The sequence below is a fragment of the Theropithecus gelada genome, chromosome 10 (assembly GCF_003255815.1).
Source record: "Theropithecus gelada isolate Dixy chromosome 10, Tgel_1.0, whole genome shotgun sequence".
In the NCBI taxonomy this organism is placed as follows: Eukaryota; Metazoa; Chordata; class Mammalia; order Primates; family Cercopithecidae; genus Theropithecus; species Theropithecus gelada.
Window position 1 is genome coordinate 69,371,599 of NC_037678.1, and position 18,745 is coordinate 69,390,343.

At 44.4% G+C, this 18,745-nt stretch overlaps 1 protein-coding gene across 5 annotated transcripts in view; it reads left to right on the forward strand.

The window, feature by feature from the left end:
* Positions 1–16,910, forward strand: part of CDK5RAP1 (CDK5 regulatory subunit associated protein 1) — a 39,445-nt gene extending 22,535 nt beyond the window's left edge. For 4 of the 5 annotated variants that reach the window (XM_025398725.1, XM_025398728.1, XM_025398726.1 and 1 more), the window contains 6 exons: positions 4,025–4,122; positions 5,355–5,410; positions 5,984–6,114; positions 9,568–9,717; positions 15,242–15,382; positions 16,624–16,910. In XM_025398725.1, the coding sequence (XP_025254510.1) occupies positions 4,025–4,122; positions 5,355–5,410; positions 5,984–6,114; positions 9,568–9,717; positions 15,242–15,382; positions 16,624–16,704 (657 nt within the window). In that variant the 3' untranslated portion in view covers positions 16,705–16,910. The remainder of the gene's footprint in view (positions 1–4,024; positions 4,123–5,354; positions 5,411–5,983; positions 6,115–9,567; positions 9,718–15,241; positions 15,383–16,623) is intronic. The other variant, XM_025398727.1, reaches the window with a different exon arrangement.
* Positions 16,911–18,745: the final 1,835 nt, after the last annotated feature.

Sequence of the window (18,745 nt, forward strand, 5' to 3'; positions counted from 1 at the left end):
TTTTGTAGAGTTGGTGTCTCCCTGTGTTGCGCAGGCTGGTCTCAAACTCTTGGACTCAAGTGCTCCTTCTACCTCATTCTCCCAAAGTGCTGGGATTACAGGCATAAGCCACTGTGCTTGTCTAGTTAACTGAGTATTTTAAGCTCACTGTCGAGACCTACTGCTTAGGAAAAAAGATTCCTTTCTAAATATGACTGTTCATTGACAATGCACCTAAGTCATCCCAGAGCTCTGATAGAGATGTACAGAGAGATTATTAGTGTTGTTTTTATGCCTGCTAACACAATATCCATTTTGCAGCCCATGGATCAAGGAGTAATTTCAACTTTCAAGCCCTATTATTTTAGTTTTTATATAAGATCGATTCTTACTATTTGAGAAATATATTTCATAAAGCTATAGCTGTCATAGATAATGGCTTCTCTGATGGATCTGGGCAGAGTAAATTGAAAACATTCCGGAAATAGTTCATCATTCTAGATGCCATTAAGAACATTAATGATTCATGGGAACAGGTCGAAATGTCAACATTAATAGGAGTTTGGAAGACACTGATTTCAACACTCGTGGATGATTTTGAGGGGCTCACGACTTCAGTGGAGGAAATAACTGTAGATGTGGTGGAAATAGCAAGAGAACTAGAATTAGAAGTGGAGCCTGAAGATGTGACTGAATTGTTGCAATCTCATTGTCAAACTTCAATGAATGAGGAGTTGCTTCTTATGAATGAGCAGAGAAAATGGTTTCTTTTCTTTTTTTTTTTTTTTTGAGACGGGTCTCACTCTATCGCCCAGGCTGGAGTGCTATGTTGCAATCTTGGCTCACTGCAACCTCTGCATCCAGGTTCAAGTAATTCTCCTGCTTCAGCCTCCCAAGTAGCTGGGATTATGGACACCTGCCACCACGCCCAGCTAAATTTTTGTATTTTTAGTAGAGATGGGGTTATGCCATGTTGGCCTGGCTGGTCTTGAACTCCTGACCTCAAGTGATCCATCCACCTGGGCCTCCCAGAGTTCTGGGATTACAGGCATGAGCCACCGTGCCTGGCCTGAAAATGGTTTCTTGATATAGAATCTACTCCTGGTGAAGATGCTATGGATATTATTGAAATGACAACAAAGTGTTTAGAATATTGCATAAACTTAGTTGATAAAACAGTGGCAGGGTTTGAGAGGACTGCAGTTTTGAAAGATGTTCTATTGGGGTAAAATATTATTATAGAATAAATATTCTATTGTGGGTAAAATACTATCAAACAGCATCACATGTTGTAGAGCAATCTTTCATGAAAGAGTCATTTGATATGGCCGACTTCATCGTTGTCTTGTTTTAACAAATTGTCACAGCCACCCCAACCTTCTGCAGCCACCACCCTGATCAGTCAGCAACCAGCACCATTGCTCACTTGAAGGCTCAGATGATCGTTAGCATTTTTTTTAGCAATAAAGTATTCTAAGGGTGGGTGTGGTGACTCATCCCTGTAATCCCAGCACTTTGGGAGGTTGAGGCAGGAGAATCACTTGAGCCTAGGAGTTGGACACCAGCCCAGGCAACATAACTTTATAATTTTTATTTTTATTTTTTTTCGAGACTGAGTCTTGCCCTGTCGCCCAGGCTGGAGTGCAGTGGCATGATCTTGGCTCACTGCAACCTCTGCCTCCCGGGTTCAAGCAATTCTCCTGCCTCACCTCCCAAGAAGTGGGGACTACAGGCGCGTGCCACCGCGCCTGGCTAATTTTTGTGTTCTTGGTAGAGACGGGGTTTCACCATGTTGGCCAGGCTGGTCTTGAACTCTTGACCTCGTGATCCTCCCGCCTCAGCCTCCCAAAGTGCTGGGATTACAGGTGTGAGCCACTGCGCCTGACCCTATAATTTTTAAATAAAAAAATTAGCTGGGCATCGTAGCACATGCCTGTAGTCATAGTTACTTGGGAGGCTGCAGCAGGAGGATCGCTTGGTCTAGGAGTTCAAGGCTGGGGTGAGCTATGGTTTCACTGCACTCTAGTGAGGGCGATAGACTGAGACCCTATCTCAATATATTTAAAAAAATTTAAGTATAATGAAATTACGGTATGTACATTGTTTTCACTTAATGGACTGCAGTATAGAGTAAATATAACTTTTATTTGCACTGGGGAACCAAAACATTTGTGTCACTCACTTTATTGTAATATTCTTGTCATTGTGGTGATCTGGAACCAAACCTGTGATATCTCTGAGGTATGCCTGTATTGTGTCAAAGGTACTTAGCACAGGGCCTGGCATGGAGTAGGTAAGCCTGCATCTGAAACCTTCTATTGGAGGTTTTTGGTTTCAGTGAAATGTCTTTCTTTTGGCCCCCACTTTCATCTTTTTTCCTCTGGATTGTCTTCTTATTCAGTTGTAAAAGTTCTTTATATATCCTTTAATTTTTTGACCACTGCAAAACGGCCTTTCTTGCAATGGAGGAGAGAGACTGGGCTCCATTCTCTTTATGTTTTCTTTTCTTTTCTTTTTCTTTCTTTCTTTCTTTTTTTTTGAGATGGAGTCTCGCTGTGTCACCCAGGCTAGAGTGCAGTGGCGTGATCTGGCCTCACTGCAACCTCTGCCTCTGGGGTTCAAGTGATTCTCCTGCCTCAGCCTCCCGAGTAGCTAGGATTACAGGTGCACACCACCATGCCCAGCTAATTTTTGTATTTTTAGTAGAGACGGGGTTTTACCATGTTGACCAGGCTGGTCTCAAACTGCTGACCTCAAATGATCTGCCCACCTCAGCCTCCCAAAGTGCTGGGATTACAAGGGTGAGCCACCACGCCCGGCCTCTATGTATTCTTGATTCAAATCCTTTGTCAATATGTTTTCAAATATTTTCCCCTAGTATCAGTTTTTTGATGGCATCTTTTTTTTTCCCTCCTTTTTTCTTCTTTTAAAAATTAAAAAAAAATAGACCCAAGGCCTTGCTGTGTTGTCCAGGCTGGTCTTGAACTCTTGGCCTCAAGCAATCCTCCTGCCTTGGCCTCCCAAAGTGCTGGGATTACAGAGGTGAGCCATGACACCTGGCCTGATGGTATGTTTAAAAGTGACTAGTTTGGGCTGGGCATGGTGGCTCACGCCTGTAATCCCAGCACTTTGCGAGGCTGAGGCAGGCAGATAACTTGAGGTCAGTATTTCTAGATCAGCCTGGGCAGCATCGTCTCTGCTAAAAATACAAAAATTAGCCAGGCGTGGTGGTTCGCACCTGTAATCCCTGCTACTAGGGAGGCTGAGGCAGGAGAATCGCTTGAACCCAAGAGACAGAGGTTGCAGTGAGCTGAGATGGCACCACTGTACTCCAGCCTGGGTGAGGGAGTAAAACTCTGTCTCAAAAAAAGAAAAAGAAAGTGACTAGTTTGTTGTAAGCTAGATGAAAGAAGTGCCATTTTTGCCTTCTTTGCCTGCTGACCCTAGTGTCAGCACTACCTGTATTCAGCTCCATGGCTTTAATCTGACCTCTGCTTGCTTGCCTCTCTCTACTCTTTGATTTTTTTTTTTTTTTGAGATGGAGTCTCGCTCTGTCACCCAGACTGGAGTGCGGTGGCGCGATCTCGGCTCACTGCAAGCTCTGCCTCCCGGGTTCACGCCATTCGCCTGCCTCAGCTTCCCGAGTAGCTGGGACTACAGGCGCCCGCCACTACGCCCGGCTGATTTTTTTTTTGTATTTTTAGTAGAGACGGGGTTTCACGGTGTTAGCCAGGATGGTCTCCATCTCCTGACCTCGTGATCCGCCCGTCTCGGCTTCCCAAAGTGCTGGGATTACAGGCGTGAGCCACCGCGCCCGGCTTCTTCTCTCTACTCTGAAAGCAGAGATGCCATTAGGTGAAATGTCTGGGACAACAGAAGGGGACTTGAACAAAAGTTAGGGAATAGGTGATTTGTGTGTTTGGTTTAATTAGCCTCTTTATTATGTGAAAATTAACCTTAGAGGATACATAGTAAGAGCGGTGTTGCTTTCTGTAAGGTTCTTTGGTGAGATTTTGATTACCTATAATGTGTTCTGTTTCATCAGGTTCTGCAGCTGATTCATGAGAGAGATAACATCTGTAAACAGATCCACCTACCAGCCCAGAGTGGAAGCAGCCGTGTGTTGGAGGCCATGCGGAGGGGGTCAGACTTGCTTGGAGAGGGGGCATCCCCCACTTTTCCATGTTTCCTTAATGACCAAACAGTGTCTTTGTTGCCAAGAACCTAGCGTAGTGTGTGGCACACAGTAGCTGCTCAGTAAATATTTATTGTATGACTAAGCCACTGGGCACTGGAGTTTGCTTCTGCTCACTCCGTAAGCAAAGGCTAAGGACTGGTCACCCATTTTCACTGTGTAGTTTAAAAAACGTAAATATTTACTGAGCAGCTACTGTGTGCCAGTGAGTATTTATTGTATGACTAAGCTATGGAGCACTGGAGCTTGCTTCTGCTAATTCCATAAGCATAGGCTAAGGACTGGGTCACCCATTTTCACTGTTTAGTATGTTTTTTAAAATTAAGCATCTATGGTGTGGCACACTCTGAGATTTTAATTCTTTAATGTTAACATTAAGGTTTTGTTACATCTTAGAATTTAAATGTCACTCTATGTGTTCACTTTGAGAATAATAAGTATTACACAGATGAGACTGAAGGGAGAATGTGTCTCAAGGCAAGCTGTATGGAATTAGTGCTTTGTCTTTTTCCACAGGGCCTAGTGTTCTAGAGGTCCTCTAAAATGTTTAATCTGGAGGCCGAGGTGGGCAGATTGCCTGAGCTCAGTAGTTTGAGAATAGACCAGCCTGGGCAACATGGGGGAACCCAGTCTTTACACACACACACACACACACACACCCCTGCGCAACATGGCAAAATCCAGTCTCTACACACACACACAAAACCCCCTGGGCAACATGGTGAAACTCAGTCTCTACACACACACACACCTGGGCAACATGGCGAAACCCAGTCTCTACACACACACACAACACACACACACTAGCTGGTGTAGGTGGTGCACATCTGTGGTCACAGCTGCTTGAGAGGCTGAGGTGGAAGAATCACTTGAGCCCAGAAGTTTGAGGCTGCAGTGAGCTGAGATTGTGCCACAGCACTCCAGCCTGGGAGACAGAGTGAGACTCTGTCTCAAAAAAAAAAAGTTTATGTCCTTGAAATAAAAATCCATAGGCTCTAGATTAGATTAGAAGCTACAGCTTGGATCAAAAGGGCTCTTTTGGATACTTTAATCTACTCGTGTGCCCTGCCATGTGGATGAGAAGTGATTACACGTGGGAATTCATAGTATTATCTTTTTGTAGCATTCATTTAAAAAGATTGGATTTATGTAGGCCTTTTCCTTTTGTTCTTTATTGCAGGTATTCAAGAGAAGCTTATGTGGAGTTAGTTCACCATATCAGAGAATCTATTCCAGGTACATTTAAGAAACCCATTCTGCTGTGCATGTTACTCTACCAGTGACCAGCCTTGTTGTTAGATACAGGCAGCCGTCATCACCTTTGGCATTTCCTTGTGACACAATTTCTTTTTTCTTTTTTCTTTTTTTTTTTAAAAAACGGAGTCTCGCTCTGTCGCCCAGGCTGGAGTGCAGTGGCCGGATCTCAGCTCACTGCAAGCTCCGCCTCCTGGGTTTACGCCATTCTCCTGCCTCAGCCTCCCGAGTAGCTGGGACTACAGGCGCCCGCCACCTCGCCCGGCTAGTGTTTTGTACTTTTTAGTAGAGACGGGGTTTCACCGTGTTAGCCAGGATGGTCTCGATCTCCTGACCTCGTGATCCACCCGTCTCGGCCTCCCAAAGTGCTGGGATTACAGGCTTGAGCCACCGCGCCTGGCCTTCTGTACTGACTATTTGTTTTACTTATGCATGGGCTGAATAGTCCTAGGGAGGGCCTTACAGTTGCTATCCCTCCCTTGTAATCCACATATGCCAAAGGCCTCCCTTGAAGGTAAACAGCAGTGACCTGTCATCCTTTGCTGTGTGTCACAGGTGTGAGCCTCAGCAGCGACTTCATTGCTGGCTTTTGTGGTGAGACGGAGGAAGATCACGTCCAGACAGTGTCTTTGCTCCGGGAAGTTCAGTACAACATGGGCTTCCTCTTTGCCTACAGCATGAGACAGGTGAGTCCTGGGGTTGGGGAGCACTGACGTCATTCCTGACCAGTTTGGAGGTGATTGTGGAGATCTGGGCAGAAGAGAGAGTGGTGGCAAGGCAGTCCTTGAGAAACCACAGGCTCTTACGATTCACTTCCTTTCATTTTTCTAGTCCACTCTGTCTACTCTTTGAAATAGTTCAGCAGTTTGGTGATACATGATTACTGTGCCAGTATTCCTCTTCATTAAAATATTTTAACATTATGTTTAGATTGTTTACAATTTGAATATGGAAGGAGAAAACCTTTTCTTTATAAGAAGTCTAAGATTGTTTCTTAACATGCAGAACTCCTTTTTGGTTTGCAGGTGTGATTTATTTTACCGGGGCCCCTGGTCATCTTCGCAGCCATCCTCAGTGGTTCCTCATTTCTGTTTTCCTAGGCAAGTGAACTCACTTGGAAGCTTCCCAAGAAACAAAACAGATTCCCAGGAAAACAAAGCAGAAGGAGATTAGGAAAGGAGAGATTAGTGCACTTTTCCTGCAGAGAAGGATAGTCCTGGTTGACTGTCATTTTCTTGATTGTAGGCATGGATTTGCATGGTTCACTCCTCATTCCCTCAGTCACCTTTGTGGCAGTGTGCTTGTGTTTGGGCAGGAGATTGAAGGCCCCTGTGGCCAGGGGTCTCAGAAAAGCTGGCTGACGAATGACTGAACCCATGACTTCATTGTCATTGTTACTGAGCTGCCATCAACCAAACTATTTTTTTTGTTTTTTTAAGAAGCAGTGTCTTGCTGAGGCAGTCCTTCCCCCTCGGTCTCCCAAAGTGCTGAGATTAAAGGCGTGAGTCATGACACCTCGACTAATTCATTTAAAGCCACTGCATAGTGTTCTGTGGACAGCATAACTGTGCCGATGTATGTATCTATTCATGTCTCTTTTATTGTTTTGGAGAGATGAAGCTTCAGAGGAACTGTTAGTTTCTATTTTGCTTTTTTTCCATGGACATCACAAATATGCAAGAGAAATTCTTTTTTTTTTTTTTTGAGACAGAGTCTCGCTCTGTCGCCAGGCTGGAGGGCAGAGGTGTGATCTTGACTCACTGCAACCTCCACCCCTGGGTTCAAGCGATCCTCCTGCCTCAGCCTCCTGAGTAGCTGGGATTACTGGTACATGCCACCATACCCGGCTAATTTTTGTATTTTTTAGTAGAGACAGGGTTTCACCATGTTGGCCAAGATGGTCTTGCTCTCTTGACCTCGTGATCCACCCACCTCAGCCTCCCAAGATAAATTCTTTTTTTAAATTTTTTGAAACAGAGTCTCGCTCTTGTTGCCCAGGCTGAAGTGCAATGGCATGGCAGCTCACCGCAACCTCTGCCTCCTGGGTTCAAGCTATTCTCCTGCCTCAGTCTCCTGAGTAACTGGGATTACAGGCATGTGCCACCACACGCGGCTAATTTTGTATTTTTAGTAGAGACAGGGTTTCTCCATGTTGGTCAGGCTGGTCTCCAACTCCTAACCTCACGTGATCTGCCAACCTTGGTTTCCCAAAGTGCTGAGATTACAGACGTGAGCCACTGCACCTGGCCTGAGAAAATCTTTTTAATACTAGGATTGGTAGAGGTGGGAGGATCACTTAAGCCCAGGAGTTTCAGACCAACCTGGGTAACAGGGAGACCCTGTCTCTACAAAAAAAAAAAAAAAAAAGCCAAGCGTGGTGGCACATGCCTGTGTTCCCAGCTATTTGGGAGGCTGAAGTGGGAGGATCACTTGAGCCTGGGAGGTTGAAGCTGTGGTGAGCCAAGATTGTGTCACTGTACTCCACTTTGGCAACAGAGTGAGACCCTATCTCAAAAAAAGAAAAAAAAAATCCTAGGGATGGGAAATGGGTTTTCAGCATGTGGGAGAAGCATCCTATGGTCAGTGAATATGAATGTTCACTTTGGGACTGAATTCCTAAGTTAGGGTTAAGGTTACAGGAACTTAATCAAGAACCTAGTGAATGAGAGCAAGCACTCAAATTGTGCCTCTGCCACTTAATAACTGTGTGAGATTGGCTGGGCGCGGTGGCTCACGCCTGTAATCCCAGCACTTTGAGAAGCCGAGGTGGGCAGATCACGAGGTCAGGAGATCGGGACCATCCTGGCTAACACGGTGAAATCCCGTCTCTACGAAAAATACAAAAAATTCGCTGGGCGTGGTGGTCCCAGCTACTCGGGAGGCTAAGGCAGGAGAATGGCGTGAACCCGGGAGGTGGAGCTTGCAGTGAACTGAGATCGTGCCACTGCACTCCAGCCTGGGCTACAGAGCGAGACTCTGTCTCAAAAACAAAAACAAAAAACAAACAAAAACTGTGTGACATTGGGCAAATGTCTTGGTTTCCTCATCTGTGAAATGGGGATAACATTAGTACCAACCTCATAGGGTTGTTCTGGGGATTAAGTAAGATAATAATTTAAAGCAGTTACAGTTGTGTTTCATGCATAGTAAATGCACAACAGAGGTAAGTTATTGTTGTTAGTAGACAGAATGGAGTAAACTCTGCAATATTTTTAGGATTCTCCATTTTCCTCTGTGGATCTTCTCTTCAAGGCAGACTGGTTTGAATGTCCAGACTTTGGTATATAGATACTCCTTTTATTCCATACTTTTGTCTAGCTCAGTGGTTCTCCAGCTGTACTGAGCATGAGCTCATGCCATAAAGATATATATACACACTGTGGTTTTGAATGATTTAAAGGCGTTTTAAGGATAAATTCCCTTTTTTCTTTTGGACTAGGTAATACATGCTTGTAGTATAAAATTCAAAAGTTTAAGTGGTGTACATGAGTAGTTCTTCCTTCTTCCTAGGTTGCCTAATGTTTTAGTTCCTTCCCTTAAGGCAACTACTCTTCGCAATTTCTTTATAACTTTCTGAGGATATTTCATGTTTTCATAAGCATGCCTGTATGTATTCTGTCTACACCAAAGTTATATGTGTTCATCTATACTTTGCTTATTTCAAGTAACAGTAGATTTTGGAGAACAATCCACATTAGTACATATAGAACTATAATTCTGTTTAATAGCTGCACAATATTCCATTGTATAGATAAACCATAATTTCTGTGACTACTTGCCTAATGAAACATTTAGGCTGCATTGCATCTTATGTCTTTATAAATAGTGCTGCTGAGTAACCTAGTGTATATGAGCCATTTGGTATATGTATAAGTGTAATGTTAGGATAAATATGAAGAGTAATTTTGAGTCTGTGATTTTCATGTGCTAAATTTAGAATTTAACCCTTGCAAAAATGTGACTCCACTACATTTCTATCTTGGAATGCTCCCAGAGCCAGAGAAAGCTCTTGGCTCTGGCTTGGGTTTCTGTACATGTGTCTGTAACTTGTAGGTAGAATGAACATGGTGTCCCTCTGTGCATTAAGAATAGATTCTACAAGTCCTGGGTGACCTCTGTTTCCTCTTTTTTTTTAATAGAAGACACGGGCATATCATAGGCTGAAGGATGATGTCCCAGAAGAAGTAAAATTAAGGCGTTTGGAGGAACTTATCACTGTCTTCCGTGAAGAAGCAACAAAAGCCAATCAGATCTCTGTGGGCTGTACCCAGCTGGTGCTAGTGGAAGGGGTGAGGCCATATGTGTTTGTGTTATTATGTTGTTTTTTATGTTTCAGAACATTAGATCTTTGATTTTTTTTTTTCCTTACTATGTTGCCTAGGCTGGACTCAAACTGCTGGGCTCAAGTGATCCTCTTGCCTCAGCCTCCCAAGTAGCTGGGACTACAGGCTGATGTTTTAAATCAAAGTTTTTGTAGTTTTCAATATACAGATTTTGTCCATGTTTTGTTAGATTTACACAAAAAAAGTATTTATTTATTTATTTATTTATTTTTGAGACAGAGTCTCACTCTGTCACCCAGGCTGGAGTGCAGCAGCAAGATCTCAGCTCACTGCAAGCTCTGCCTCCTGGGTTCACGCCATTCTCCTGCCTCAGCCTCCTGAGTAGCTGGGACTACAGGTGCCCACCACCATGCCTGGCTAATTTTTTGTATTTTTAGTAGAGACGGGTTTTCACTGTGTTAGCCAGGATGGTCTCGATCTCCTGACCTCGTGATCCACCCGCCTCAGCCTCCCAAAGTGCTGGGATTACAGGTGTGAGCCACCAGGCCCGGCCTTTTTTTTGAGGTGGAGTCTCGCTCTTTTGCCCAGGCTGGAGTACGGTGGCACAGTCTCAGCCCACTGCAACCTGTGCTTCCCAGGTTCAAGCGATTCTCTTGCCTCTGCCTCCTGAGTAGCTGGGATTACAAGTGTGTATCACCATGCCTGGCTAATTCTTGCATTTTTTTAGTAGAGACAGGGTTTCATCATGTTGGCCAGGGTGGTCTCGAAGTTATCCGCCCACCTCAGCCTCGCAAAGTGCTGGGATTACAGGCACGAGCCACCATGCCCGGCCTTTTTTTGTTTTTGTTTTTGAGACGGAGTCTTACTCTTTCGCTTAGGCTGGAGTGCAGTGGCACGATCTTGGCTTACTGCAACCTCTGCCTCCCAGGCTCAAGCAATTCTCCTGCCTCAGCCTCCAGAGTAGCTGGGATCGCAGGCACCCACTACCATGCCCAGCTAATTTTTGTATTTTTAGTAGAGACAGGATTTCACCATATTGGCCAGGCTGCTCTCAAACTCCTGACCTCAGGTACTCCACCCACCTCGGCCTCCCAGAGTTGCGATTACTCTTGTGAGCCACTGCTCTCGACCACAAAGCTCTTAAACATCCAACATAGCCATTACTTACTTGGGTCTAGAGAATAAATAGGTTTTTCAAGGCTAGCAGTTGGAGTCATTGCTTTCTCTTAGAGGAGACTTTCTTTCCTCCAGACATGGCCAATTTAAAACACCAAGTTGCTATGTCCAGAGTGGCAGAAAAGATGATAATGGCTCACATCACTCAGCATTTACTGTCTGCCAGGAACTGTGCACTTTATGGCCATCAGCACAGAATGCCACCACTGTCCTTGGAGAAAGGTGCTGTTATTAGCTCCCTTTTGTGCAGGAGGGTACTGACCTCAGAGACAGAGCATAACTTCCCTAAGGTTACACAGCTAGTGTGTGGCAGAGTCAGTATTTGATACAGCTCTATCTCCAGCGTCTATAATCGCTCTGCCTTTTTTTTTTTTTTACATTATGGAGAATTTTAAACATATGTAGACATGAAGGCTGGCCGTAGTGGCTTGCGCCTGTAATCCCAGCATTTTCGGGGGCTGAAGTGGGTGGATCACTTGAGGTCAGGAGTTCGATACCATCCTGTCCAACATGGTGAAACCCTGTCTCTACTGAAAAAACAAATTAGCCAGGTATGGTGGTGCACACCTGTAGTCCTAGCTACTCACGAGGCTGAGGTGGGAGAATTGCTTGAACCTGGGAGGCGGAGGTTGCAGTGAGCCAAGATCACACCATTGCACTCCAGCCTGGGTGACATAGCAAGACTCCATCTCAAAAAAAAAAAGATATTTCTTCAGTAAATACTTCAGTATATATGCCTTTAAGATAAAGACTTTAAAAAAATTATAAACAAAGTGCTATTATATCTGACAATAATTGACAACAGTTTCTTAATATTCTTTTTGGATTTCCAGAGCACTTCCAGCTTTCTTAATATTATCAAATATTTGCTCAGTGTTCTAATTTCCCTGTTTGTCTCATGAATGTTCTTTTACACTTGGTTTTTTTTCAAATCATAGAACCTGAACTCTCAATTTAATTGATTTTATTATTTATTTTTTATATTTTTTGAGAGAAAGTCTCTCGCTCTGTCGCCCTGGCTGGAGTGTGGTGGTGTAACAATAGCTCACTATATCCTTGAACTCCCTGGGCTCACATTGACCCTCCTGCTTCAACCTCCTGAGTAGCTGGTACTATAATGTGTACAACCATGCCTGGCTAATTTTTCAAATTTTTTGTAGAGATCGGGTTTTGCTGTGTTGCCCAGATTGGTCTCAAACTCCTTGACTCATGCAATCCTCCTACCTCAGCCTCCCACAGTTTTGGGATTACAGGCATGAGCCACTGCACTGGCCTGAACTCTCTTTTTTTAAAAAAATTTATTGTAAAACAACTGCAAACCCATAGGGAAGTTGCAGTGTATTACAAAGACCCTTGAATCATTTCAGAGTAAGTTGCTGCCCTGATGTCCCTAAACCCCCAAATACTGTAATGTGTATCTTGTACAAACAGGGACATTCTCCTAGATAACTGTAGTACAACTATGAAAATCAGGAAATTAACCTTGTTAGATTACTACTATCCAATCCTGAGACCCCATGTAAGTTTCTCCAGTTGTCTTCAAACTGTCCTTTATAGGAAAAGGATTTGGTTTAGTACCACATGTTGCATTTAACTGTCATGTCTCTCTAGTCTCCTTTAGTCTAGGATGGTTCCTTATTATTTCTTTGACTTCCATGACCTTGACACTTAAAGATTACAGGCCAGTTATTTTGTAGAAGGTCCCTAATTTGATGTATTTTCATGATAAGATTCAGGTTATGCATTCTTTGGCAGGAATACCAGAGAGAGGACGTTGTATTCTAATCGTATCCTGTGAGGTGGCGTACAGTTTTGATTTGTCTCATTACTGATGATGTTAACTTTGAAAACATGGAAGATACTGTCTCCCAGCCTTCTTGACTGTAAAGTTACTCTTTTTCCTTTTGTAACTAGTAAGTATTTTGTAGGAAATAGTAGAGACTCTAAACCTCAGCTGAAGGTTGTTTCCCTAAAGCGGTATTCATTTAAAGACTGAACTCCTTCCTGTGTCTTTGATTACTTAAGAATATAGCATGTAGTCAGAACTTGATTTTCTAATGGCAGATTATGTGCCCTTTGGATTCTTTTTGGCTCATTATTTTAACCCCGGACTGGGTATCACTCAGTGTGTTTAATGTAAGATTCTTATAATGATATACTTCTGTCCTTTCCTCCTTCTTCTGTGCTATTGTTCCAGAGTTTTACTTTTGTATCCCTAAATCATTGTTATTTTTGCTTTAAACAATTATCTTTTAAAGGAACTTTAATAAATGAGAGAAAAAAGTCTGTATTTACCCACTCATTTACTATTTCTGGCATTCTTCATCCCTTGTGTACGTTCACGTTTCCACTGGGCATCGTTTTGTTTGTGCTTGAAAGGCTTCTTTTAACATCGCTTGTAATGCAGGTCTTTTGGCAGTGATGCCGCTCAGGTTTTGTTTGTCTGAAAAGATCTTTATTTCACCTTCCTTTTAAAAATATATTTTCACCGAGTGTTGACTTTTAGGTTGACATTTTGAAGGTATCATTCTGTTGACTTCTGACATACATGATTCTGACAGGTTTGTGGTCATTCTTCTTTACTCTATGCTGTTTTCTTTGGCTGCTTTTAAGATTCTGCTTTATCATTGTTTTTAGGAATTTGATGTGGCTGGGGGTGGTTTTCTTTGTGTTTACCCCTTTGTGTTTTCTTTGGGATTTTTTTGAGGCTTCTTAGTTTCTGGGGTTATAGTTTTCATCAAATCTGGAAAAATTTCACCTGTTACTTTTCAGATTTTTTTTGCTCTGCTTCCTCTTCCACCCACCTCCACCACTTCAGTACTTCAATTACACATATGTCCAACCACTTGATACTGTCCCAGAGATCACAGAGATTGTTCCTTCCCTCCCTCCCTTCCTTCCTTTTTTTTTAAAAAATTTTTTAATTTTTGAGACGGAGGCTCACTTTGTTGCCCACACTGGAGTGCAGTGGCATGATCTCGGCTCACTGCAACCTCTGCCTCCCGAATAGCTGGGACTACAGATGTGCGCCACCATGCCTGGCTAATTTTTGTATTTTCAGTATCGATGGGGTTTCGCCATGTTGTCCAGGCTGATCTCAAACTCCTGACCTCAGGTGATTCACTCGCCTCAGCCTCCCAAAGTGCTGGAATTACAGGCGTGAGCCACCGCGCCTAGCCAAAAAAACTTTTTTATTCTCTGGATAGTTTGGCCACACTACTAAGATGTGGCCTTCTGTCAGGAGTTGCTAGTAAATATATCCCAAGGAACCGATGAGCATAATTTCTACCCTCCAGGAACTTACGACTGTGACAAATCCATGAACTCTTCTATTTGGTGGTGGATTCCAAGCCACATGTGAGTTCTCGGAACTGTTCAGTGGACAGTTCCCAGGTTACTCTCTTTGCCTGACTTCATGGAGTTTTATGCTACCTGTGCAAGTGTTAGTGTTCAGTGAAGACTCATAAGGACCCCCTGCATATTTCTGAAATTCTTTTTCTGCTTCGCTCCCTCCTTTCTAGAATTTGCTTCACAGTTTCTAACTATTTCAGGCTCCCTGGAGCCTGATCCCTCTCTCTTCAGCGCAGGGAGGATCGCTGTGCTGTGCGTGGGCTCTCCCCTCCTGCTTCACAGGCTCCCGTCTGGCATTGCCTTCTGGCAGAAAGCAGGGGTGATTGGGGGGCTCACTTTGTTTTCCTTCTCTCGCAGTTCACAGTCTTGTGTGATCTTTTTTGTCCAGTATCCGAAAACGGTTGTTTCATGTATTTTGCCCAATTTGCTGGTTATTATTTATAAGGCTGAAGGGTAAACTTGTTTCTCTCTCTTTATCATGGCTGGAAGAGAAGGGTTTCTGTAGACTCTAGAAGTTCATCCCATCATAGTGATGTTAGTATTTTCCTGGCTCTGTCTTCTGGGTGTTGTGATGGAGATTCTGCCTTTCAGTCTGTCTATTCAGTAACGGCAAGTAATCCAGGCCAAACAATCCCAGAACATTCATGAGTGATTAGTATGAGACTGGGTAAAGTGACAGTTGGTTTTCCAAATGCATCACTCATATGTCTCTGGATTTAGGCCTGTTGGAGGTCCATTCTTGCAGAAGGCAGTTCTCTACAGACTCATTGATTAATTGATTCATTACAATAGAGTTAGCAAAACTTTAGTGTTTCTATTGTGGGCCATACACTGCCCTTGCTGGTGAAGCGGCAGCAAACACTGAGTCTTCAGTGATTCCTTGGTTAAGGATTGCTCTGTGGGTCGGACTCTTGGGGATCCAAGACAGAGAAGGCACAAGTTCTACCCTCCAAGAACTTACGACTGTGACAAATCCATAAACTCTTCTCTCTTCTTTCTGCAGCTCAGTAAACGCTCTGCCACTGACCTGTGCGGCAGGAATGATGGAAACCTTAAGGTGATCTTCCCTGATGCAGAGATGGAGGATGTCAATAACCCTGGGCTCAGGGTCAGAGCCCAGCCTGGGGACTATGTGCTGGTGAAGGTGAGGAGTCCTTTTGGGCTGTCGGCTTGTACTGTGAAATGAGTGTTGGTTTGGATAATTTGTGGTAATAAAGTTTTGTCCTAGAGACACATTTTAGTAAAATAAAAATCTCCTCTCAACCAGTACAATGGAAGGGCACTTTGGATTGTATTTTAGACTGCTCCTTACTAATGCTTTCTTGTTCTTCTTACCTTTTCTCCTGCCCTGCCCTGGAAGGGTTCTTTGTGGGAATTCGGTGAGTCTGGAGTAAGCAGTGGCATGTAGTTTCTTGCTGCAGAGAGGCCAGGAGGTGTAAGTGATTTCCAGTGAGTAGAGAGTGTTTCCTGACGGAGATCAACGTGTTCTTTGTGATCTCTGACGGATCAGGCCTCTCTAACGTACATGTGCTCAAGTTTCTTGGGTCTCTTCCCTGGACTTGCAGATCAGCTATATGGCTGTGGGATTTTCCCTCTCTTTCTTTCTCTCTTTCACTGGTGATATGCTTCTTTTATTCTCTCCTTCCATTTCTTCCTTTCTTCTGCCTTCTCTTCTCACACTGCCCAGTTCTGCTACTGCCACCTTCCCTGTCTTGTTCTCATGTCCACTTCGCCTCAGAACCAGAAGCTGGCAGGACACGGACTAATGGGTTAGGCAGGACACAGACTGATGCCCTAGAGCATCCACAGAAGTTCCTTTAAGGGCAGGGAAAATGCCTGTTTTGTTTCTGTTTATTTATCTTTATCTTCTAGCACCTAGGGCAATTCTGGGTACAAAATATGTACTTAGTAAGTATTTACTAATGGACTGACTTGTTCTTATGGTAAGAAATGTGACCACAGATAACTTTGGGTCATATTCTTTGAGCTCTCGGTTGGAGGAGAGAGAACATTTCTCACCAATTGTTGGCTGTAAATATCCTAAGGAAGGATTTGACTGGCTCAGCCTTGGAGTTAGGAGGACAGGGTCTGTGATGGGCAGTTTCACCTGAATTTTATGGTTAGAGTTGAGGAGGAGCCATCTTCCAAGAGAAAAGGGAGACATGTCTGGGTCTGACCTGCTTTGACTTCTTAAATTATATATATTGCCATTCCATGAGGCCTCTCTTCCTGCCAGGATCAGGGGCACACAGGAGCCATGTGGTCTGTGCCAGCCAGTCGCCTCCATCAGATTCCTTTTAGGGGCTTCTCCTCTAGAGGCTCCATGTGAAGTCCCAGTGGTACAGTCCTAGTTACTTTGCCTCCTTCTGCCTGGTTTTCTTTCAGATCACCTCGGCCAGCTCTCAGACACTCAGGGGACATGTTCTCTGCAGGACCACCCTGAAGGACTCCTCTGAAAATTGCTGACCTGAGAGGATGGCCTCAGAGCTGACTTGGGCAGTCCTCCCCAACAGGAAGGGGAGACATTGCCAGTCACTGAGGAAAGAGGTCATGAAGCTGTGGAGATAAGCTGCAAGGGGTGAAGCAACTTTATGTCAATGGAAAACGTGTCTCTTTAAAGCTGCTATGTGAACAGCTTTTATAGTCATTAAATTTACCTAAACTAAAGTTAACCCTTTGTCTCTCAATTTTACTTCATTTTTACCTTGGTTAGTGTTTCTGGAGTTTTCCCTGCAGTCTGTGTTAAGTGTTTTCCAACCCAGTTTCTCCTGTGGACACTGCTACCTCTCTGGTTTTCTCCTCTGGGCCTAGGAGGTAGAGACTGAAGGAGAGGAAGGTGGGGAGAACCATTTGCTTGGGAAAACTGCTCTCGACCCTCCTGACATTTGCATTGGATGCCACTAACTTAGCTGCCTATCGCTGCACTTTATTTTACGTGTTTTACCTGAGGATTTCCCTCATGGTCCTCTTTTTTTCTGACACCAAAGTTGACTTTTAAATTGTTCTAAAGCCACTAAAGCAAAAAACTTGATAAAACACTCTGCTTTCCTTTACAGCCCCCACAACAAAAAAAATTATTTGTTGGAAAAAAATGTTTTTTTTACTTGAGATGAAACAATATCGTCTGGGCACGGTGGCTCACACCTATAATCCCAGCACTTTGGGGGGCTGGGGTGGGCGGATCACTTGAGCTCAGGAGTTTAAGACCAGCCTGGCCAACGTGGTGAAACCCTGACTCTGCTAAAAAAACTCCAAAAGTTAGCTGGGCATGGTGACAGGCGCCTGTAGTCCTAGCTTCTCAGGAGGGTAAGGCAGGAGAATCACTGAACCTGGGAGGTGGAGGCTGCAGTGAGCCGACATCATGCCACTGCCCTCCAGCCTGGGGGAAGCGCGAGACTCCATCGCAAAAATAAAAAAAAAAAAAAGAAACTGTTAATTCAAAACATAAACTGGGCATGGTGGCTCACACCAGTAATCCTACCACTTTGGGAGGCTGAAGTGGGTGGATTGCTTGAGCCCAGGAGTTGGAGACCAACCTGAGCAATGTGGCAAGACCCTGACGCTATAGGGAAAAAAAAAAAAAAAAATTAGCTGGGTGTGGTAGTGCAGTCCTGTAGTCCCAGCTACTTGGGAGGCTGAGATGGGAGGATCACTTGAGCCCAGGAGATAGAGGCTGCAGTGAGCCGTGATCACACCACCACACTCTAGGCTGGGTGACAGAGCAAGACCCTTTCTCAAAAAAATAAAAAACATGAAAACCAACAAAACTTAGAGATGTGGTTTACCTCTGTCACTCACTTCTTTAAAAGTTTTCATGAGTGTTCAGTCAAAACCAACTCTCCCCTTGAAATGTTATCTGTCTGAATTTCCAAGTGGACCACAGGACTGTAGACTGTCTTGGAATGTCCTCAGAAGGCTCTGTGATAGATCAGGCACAGAGTAAAAACCCAAGTCCTTTCAAATGGATGAGGAAAAGACAAGGATAGAAGAAGCTTTTCAAACTTCATATTCTCTCCTGTAGCTGTGGTCTCTTCTTCCTCCTTTGCCTCCTTGGAAGCCTCGTTGCCCTCCAAAGCCTCCCTGGCCTTTGCCACCAGCATTTTTTAGCCTGTGAGGTCTGACAGCACTTGGAGTTTTAGAAAATGTCATTACCAAGGCCGGGCGCGGTGGCTCAAGCCTGTAATCCCAGCACTTTGGGAGGCCGAGACGGGTGGATCACGAGGTCAGGAGATCAAGACCATCCTGGCGGCCGGGCGCGGTGGCTCAAGCCTGTAATCCCAGCCCTTTGGGAGGCCGAGACGGGCGGATCACGAGGTCAGGAGTTCGAGACCATCCTGGCTAACACGGTGAAACCCCGTCTCTACTAAAAAATACAAAAAAAACTAGCCGGGCGAGGTGGCCGGCGCCTGTAGTCCCAGCTACTCGGGAGGCTGAGGCAGGAGAATGGCGTAAAAACCCGGGAGGCGGAGCTTGCAATGAGCTGAGATCCGGCCACTGCACTCCAGCC